Source organism: Halyomorpha halys, unplaced genomic scaffold, assembly GCF_000696795.3.
Source record: "Halyomorpha halys isolate HHAL.00 unplaced genomic scaffold, Hhal_1.1 Scaffold730.1, whole genome shotgun sequence".
In the NCBI taxonomy this organism is placed as follows: domain Eukaryota; kingdom Metazoa; phylum Arthropoda; class Insecta; order Hemiptera; family Pentatomidae; genus Halyomorpha; species Halyomorpha halys.
Genome location: NW_027110275.1, coordinates 728,786 through 736,604, shown reverse-complemented (window position 1 = coordinate 736,604; position 7,819 = coordinate 728,786). Strand labels below are relative to the sequence as shown.

At 29.9% G+C, this 7,819-nt stretch overlaps 1 protein-coding gene across 35 annotated transcripts in view; it reads left to right on the top strand.

Annotated features, from left to right (window-relative positions):
* Positions 1 to 7,819, top strand: part of para (paralytic) — a 198,827-nt gene that overhangs the window by 109,577 nt on the left and 81,431 nt on the right. For 22 of the 35 annotated variants that reach the window (XM_067048407.1, XM_067048424.1, XM_067048422.1 and 19 more), the window contains exons 5-6: positions 2,913 to 3,122; positions 3,833 to 3,865. In XM_067048407.1, coding sequence (XP_066904508.1) covers positions 2,976 to 3,122; positions 3,833 to 3,865 — 180 coding nt within the window. In that variant the 5' untranslated portion in view covers positions 2,913 to 2,975. The remainder of the gene's footprint in view (positions 1 to 2,912; positions 3,123 to 3,832; positions 3,866 to 7,819) is intronic. The other 13 variants (XM_067048423.1, XM_067048408.1, XM_067048417.1 and 10 more) reach the window with 1 other exon arrangement.

Genomic DNA, 7,819 nt, shown 5'->3' with positions numbered 1-7,819 from the left:
GAAATTATTGGGACAAAGGCAATTAGCCGGCATTAATGAATTTTAAGGAAAAAAAAAAAAAAAAGGAATACAGACAGAATAAGGAATCCTTGAGAATGACCTGAGAGGTCGAAACGTCGGATGTTAAAAAGAATAAAGTTGAGAGAAAAGAGATCAAAATTATTTAAAAAGAAACTAAACCACTCTCAAACAACTATAATAATAAAAAATAAATCTAAACATTATTTTATTTTGTATGTGATGTAGGTTATAGATTGTACCGTAGACTTTATCACAACCATATTAGCTTTGGAATAGGTTATTGAGTTATAGATCTATAGTAGAGAAAGAAACCCCTTTCTAGGATTATATATTTGTAACACATACATTTCAAAATAAAAACAGAACTTATTTTTGTCAGATAAGCCAATGTAAAACTTATGCCCTATAAAAATCTATAAACTAAATATAGTTGTGTTTATATATCTTTAATACCACAGATGTTGAGATGATAATAAAATGAGTTGCTTTATTAGAGACCTGGATTCTGTTTCATAATGAAAACTCACAGTATTTGTTCATAAATACCAAGTAGTATGCTTGATAATTAACTTGTACCAAACAGTAGTGATATAATAGAAGTTGAATATTAAAATATTACAAATCAGTATCGTACAAATTACTGAAATTATACCAAGTGCAAACTAAAAATCTAATATTATTAGTTCGTACTTTATTATGGAACGGGGCCTAAGTGACCTATATACTCGTCATATTAACCTTTGAACACTTCAAAAGTCAAAATTCAAAAGTCTCTTTTACGGAAGTTGCCTTTAATTTTAGAGAGAATCAAAATAATAAATATCGATCTTTGGCTACAAACATAGTAACCTGTAGGATAACACATTTTCTCCAATAGCTTGAAAACTTAAATATGTTGAGTCCAATAAACAAACAATTTACCAACACCAGTCTCTCAGCACATCTAATGTCGAAACAATAATCGATATAATTTACCCGGCTGCTTGTTGACTTATTCCTATAGTCCTAGGAATTTTATGGCTTAGGATTCTTTTTATTTTATTTTTCGGTTGGCTCTGCAGTTCTTGAAGATCTTTGGCCGCCCGGACGAGCCTTCACTCCTGCCTCTCTTGGGCTACTGGTTTCCAGTTTCTATTTCCAACTATAGTGGCATCCATTGTTGTATAGAAACATCCTGATGGATTCCTTTGTACCAGTCATCTTAACCTACCTTTATATCACGAGATATTAACTGGTCAGTCTCTGCTAGCAGTTCATTGTCAATTTTTCTCCCCCATGTGTTAAGGTTCTGATCTCAGATATATAAATAACCTCCATTACGCTATAGTCTTAAAGCTAAGTTGTAAATCTGAAACTCACTCAATAATATTTAAAAAATAGATATCAAAAAGTCAAGTTTTCTGTTGTTTTTTATTTTCTAAAAATTAATTGAAAACACAATTGAGAGAATTGCCTTGAGATTTATCCTGTGTCTACGAATTTATCCATTACGTTATCACAGCGTTCCCATGTTTGTTGAGAGCTAGACCAGGATTCGGAGGAGGAACGGGGTAAAAGGACTTCTATAAAGTCCAGTTATAGTCAATGGCTATCATAACTCGATTTTCGATTCTACCACTAGCAAGTCTCCTCATAAAGAAAATGGTCCAGTATTTTCTTCACATCCCATTACATTACTGTTATTTTCTCAAGTAAATTAGTTCGTTATCCGTTGAAAGGTGTTAATTATAGACCCATTAACATCATGTTCATTACTATCGACAATTAATATGCTTAATAATTTATATATGCACAAATTACTGAAACCTAGGTTGTGTTGTAATGGAACAAGATTGCAATTTAAGAATTGAAAGAATTTTAATACGGCTACGTTATCCGTGGCGTCCGACAGTTCAACTACGCGTAGATAGTCAGGTTTCATTATAAAATTTTATGTTGACTCAGAGCGCAGTCTCGAGATTTTCATTTCCTAGAGGTTCCAACTTGCTCAGATCTCAAAAATGCCACTTTTCATGGAAATAAAAAAAGTACTGCACGTGCGTCTACCAATGCGATGATAATTTTAAATCTTACTAGAACTAGCCTGTTTTAAAATCGTTACTAAAAAAGTAAAAGATTATTAAAAACAAAGATCTCTCTCTCTCAGTGTAAGGGTTTCGGTGAGAAAGACGTTAGTTTTGGAGACAACAGATAATAAAAATCAGATAACGACTGTGAGTATATTAATATCGTGACTATAGAACTAAAATTACTTAAAGTACAAAAACCTTTTTCATTACCACTTTAATGGATCTCTACCAAGTTGTAGGTCGAGGCCAATGTTTTCAAGTAGTTATTTTTACATCAAAATTATTTGATTACCTACGTAAGCCACCCCTCTTCCAGATGTAAACCACCATGGAGGTTTCTTTATCTCTCGAGCGTACAAAAGACGCGAGCTGTGAACTACAGAAAACTATGTACAGCTAATTATACTAACGATCTCTAATAATTCAAAAATAGTGGTCACGCATTATTACACCTTAAGATAGACAAAATTGAATAGTTCTGATGATTTTAAGACACCACAACGTATTTGTAAATCTGCGTGAGGTTTCACGCACCTTATCACCTTATGAGAACCCACGGCAATAGTGCCCCGCTGGAGAGCTAGCCCAAGTGGTGCCAGTTTGGCATTCTGAGTTTTTTCCCCACCTGTTGGATTGTAAAACGCATTATATTCTATCAACCCCGATTTTCTGCAGACTCTGGTTAGCCTTAATTAATTGAAAAGTTGTATTACAAATAAATTTATTGATCTTGTTTCACATTTAATGATAATATAATCCCTTTGAGTCCCACGGGACGCAAAGCCTGTATAAGTAGAGATTTATTTAATGTTTTTGTTTTAGGACAGGAGAGATGGCAGGGAGGCGGCAGGGAGAAGAAGCGTCGTAGTTTCCTCCCACCAAACAATGTCCATTCTTTCCGACTCACTATCGGAGGAAGAAAGAAGTCTATTCCAACCCTTCACCCGGGAGTCTCTTCAGGCAATCGAGCTCCGTATAGCCGAGGAACATGCCAAACAGAAAGAACTGGAGAAGAAAAGAATTGAGGGAGAGGTAAAAAATATTAACTAACATGATATGGAGGGGATTGAGCCTCCAGTAAATTCAATTCCTCTTGTAATTATGACCGATTTCTTTACTCTTTGACACGACCTTAACCTCACTGTAAACAAAACTCTTAATGTCTTTTATTTATTTAAATATTTTTCTCTCTATTTTTTTAGGTTGTTGAGAATGTATCCCCTGCATATTATGTTCTGACTTGATATCCATTTTTTAGTTAAAATTTTTATTTGTGATTCACCTCTAGTAAATTAGATCTCTTACTGATTCTTGGTTTCAATCACTTTTTTATCCCAGTTGTTTTGTTACAGCCAATTTCAAATTGACGAAATGTAAACTTTGTTATGAAAATTTTAGTTTCACTTATAAACTGATCTTTTTTAAAATTTGTAATGAAATTTGGCTTATTAAATTATCAATCCTCCAATTAATTATAACTTCTTCTTATGTTATTCTGAAGGAACAAATGCATTTATGTTTTTCTATAAAACATCTCAATTCTTAAACTAACTAAGTAATTAAACGAAAATATTTGTTTATCAACTAATTGAACTGAGCATACATAATTTTTATAATCCTTTTAGTAAAATGATTTATTTTTACGATGACAATAAAAACTCTCTGCAGTTCTATTAGCCTTTATTTCTTTTTTTCTTCTATCTATTAGTCTTTATTTCTATCTTACACATTGGACTTTTCAGGCTGGTTTTGGACGGAAGAAAAAGAAAAAAGAAGTAAGCTTTTTTGGAATGTTAGATTCCTAACAATTTAGTTATTTACACAAAATATTAAGTTCTCTAATAGAATGCATCCCAAGTTCGCTTGTATTTAACATTTTTAATCGGCCAACACTGTTGCTAGTTATAGATTTCACTAACTGAATAATCCTGTGCAGGGACTTGGAGGAAAAAAAAACAGAAAAAAATACAGCATGTATAGTATAAATATACAAAATGGTCCGCTTTTTCTTATATTAACAATTTCACAAGTTCATAATAATTTGGCCTTATAACTAACACATAATAATGTTGGCTTGCTGTTAAATATTGGCTCACTCAAAAAAATTGTTATTCAGTAATCCTAACATTTCCTAGCCACCTGTATTTAAATAATATAACTACTTAAAGAAAGTAAGTTAAATAACACTTACACATTGTTATAAGTTATGAATTATGTAATCCACAATGCACAGCTTATTCACCTTCCAACTTCTACAAAACAATAATTAATATATTACTAAATTAATCATTAATAAAAAGATTATAATTATAGTAATGTCATGTTTTTACCACATTGTACTAAATAATTTTTAAATAACGCATCAAGATTTATAGAAACCTTAATTAAAATATGTTAATTTTTTCATCTTATTGAATGTTTCATCAATGCATGCTCTCTATGCTTTTGAATGCTTCACGCTTGTCATGATCATAAAACGTTATAAATAATCATATTAACCCTTTTCTTTATTGTTCTTTAGATGTTTTAGTTTAGGCCATTTAGTTTATATAAACATAATTCTAGCTAGTGTAGAGGGAAATGTCATCAATTTAGTGATAAAAATAAGAATTTTTTTAAAATTAAAGCATCATGTTTGTTAATCAGTTGAGTTTTGTTAGCTTATATATATCCATCAGACTATATAACAGATTATGCTCATAATTTTCCATTATTTATGCAGATTATATTAAGTTAATCAGTTTTCTTAATTGGTAGTATTATAATTTAAATTCTCATTTCAAATTTTGTTTTAAATAAATATATCTTTTACCAAGATGTTTCGAATTAATTTAACAAAAAAATATTTGAACATCATTTATATATTAAAATTGGACTAGTTTATCAAAATTATAAATATTTTAAATAGGTAATTATAAATGTGTTATTTGCATAATCTATAATCTATTTAAATAGAATAGTATAATTAAATAGTAGAGTTTGAAGAGCGCCAGTGTAGATTATAATATAACATAAAAAAATGAGACGCTCTGAGAAAATCCCGTCCATCTTAAAAACATTAGTGATACATATACTAATATACATTTCTTAGTTGTGTTAGTTCTTAAAAGAACTTTTAAAGAAGTATAAATCCTGCCTTGGGGTATTATTAAAGTTTTTTGAGAATGGTCTGGTACAGAATCCTTCGAGAACTCATACTAATTTATTAGGCAATAAAAAACATCAATCAAAATCAATGATTATAAGTAATTTATTGTTTGAATGGATTACAAATAATGGTCCTGTATTCGGCCACATATCCTGTAACCTTTGGTGACTGCATTTGCAGCTTGAGGTATTAATATTGACTGTTAGTTTATTACCATGAAACTTCATATTCACTGTGAGCCAAGTTTTAGAGACTATTTTGCTAATAACTTATCACTTTCTCTCATAATCTATAAATATGGTCATATTGGGTTCTATAGCATTTAGAATTCACTAGAAGTAATAAATTTTAAAAAATCGTATTTTGACATTGTTTCAGCCTAATATTAGCGTATCATTGAGAACTGTTAATACATCAATATCAGATAGTACTCATTAAAAAATAAAAGTATCCTCTCAAAAGATGAAATTTCCTTTCTTTCACATTCGTCATAGGCTATAGTATATTGCTCAACGAACATAAACATTTCGTGGATTGGATAACTTTGGGCAAGACCTAACTATATAAAATTTTACTACGACTAATGGTGACTTTGTGATATACCTGGCTTCGGAATAAACAACGATAAGGTATAATAAATTGCCAACATATTATAATAATACACACGTATAGCTAAGTATACATCTTTATTGAGATGTTATGTCTAACAGCTAGGAAAACTTCCATGAATTAGCTTACATAGAATAAAATATTTAAAATCTTTTAATTAATAGCAAAAGATTAATCTTTTTTATATTCTAATTTTTATTACAGAAAATTAACTTTAAAAAATAGTGGTGATTATTTTTGGAGCTCCTGGCTTGTGGTCTTCTTACCTCCAGGGAGTTGTATATAGTTTGGTTGTTGTTACCAATACTCATCAAGAAAAGAGGCATACCTATGACCTAGGTAGATTTTTAAAGATTTGACCTTGTCCTGAACTTCAGTCAGCTGAAGTCGTCACACAGTTGACTTGGAGCATAGGTTGAGGTTATTGTTGGAAGGTGTAGTTACTGTGGAAGAACAGCTACTGGCTTTTCATTCCCAGTAATTTCTTCGTAGTTTAGTATCCATTGCATTATTGAACCTCATCGTATATTATCATCATGCATTGATTATAAGTTTCATTATTATTGTAAGATACTTATTTTCAGTTTTTGCTCAAGGAAAGTGATGCAAAAATAAACCAGTTTGTGATGCAACCAGTTTTTCCTAAGTCAGGGTAAGAAGATCCTTCTATAAAAGGAGCTAATAGTTCAAGTTCAATCCTTTGAGAACAAAAATTTATTTTTAGTGACTGATAAGTTTTAAATTTTCAATGGGGAGCCTTTGAAAGTTTTTTTCTATAGGTGATAACTGTATTGCAAAACAATTTATTGCTGTCTCAGAGAGGTTTAAATATCTATAATTTACTTTTAATAAAAGTAAAAGTTCCCAAAAGAATAGGTATAATTAGTCATGTCAGTCCTGGAGATTTTTTTTCTCCTATTGCTCTTGGAATACTGTTAATCTTGTCAGGAATTGATAGAATGAGGATTTGAGCATCTATCATATGGATCACATACCATTCTTCTTACAGTAACTTATTTACTGTAGTAGGAGTTAAAAAAAACAATTACTCATTCCTCTCCCAAGAAAGTCTTGTAAATATTAATAAACAATCCAGCCATAAAATAATATTAACATTTTCTGGCCATATTTTTTAATATCTACAAGTACAAGGTGGATAACTATAATGTTTAAAATTTTTAAGCATTTAACAGTTGGACTCAAACATTTAACTGTTATATTAACCATGTAAGGCCCTCAATTCAATCGGGTATTGAATAAAAAATATTAATGAATGAGTTGGATTCAAGATTAAAATATTTTGTATTCTCATCTCAAATTAATAAATATAAATTATATTAAAGAACCATACATATCAAATTTGAGCCAGAATCAACCTTAATATATTGTATATTGTTAACATAAAGTATGGAGTAGAAACCTGGACTAATTTACTAATGGAAGAACAGTTGAAATTAAACATGTTTATAAGTAAAAATGAAGCAAATTTGTGCATCAAAATCCCTCAGAGATAAATAAATAAAAACAATTAATTCTTTTATCGTCAATATTAATCATAAAAAAAAAAAAAAAATCTCTAGAAGTTCTTTAGCCCAATCAGCCATAGATCTTATTTATAAATATTATGTCCACAGAAATGCATCCATTTTTAATATCTGACGGAGAGATAAGTGTTCAATTTAGAAATATGTTTGGTACTTCAATTGCAACAAACGTTATTTAAATGGTTATTTTTTTTTTCAAGTATTTACTTATATATAATCCATATTTTGAGATTAGGTTTGTAGGTAAAATTTCAAGAATGGAATTCTGGTAAAATTATTTTTAAAAAAAGATGTAATTTTTTAAGTTTGTTTACACATTACCAAGGTTTATAATTTAACTTTAGTCTTAATATTATGGGAAAGTAGAAGTAGTTCTCATCTTAAAGATGGTCCAATTTAAATTTAAAACCTAAAGTTGGTTTACTATT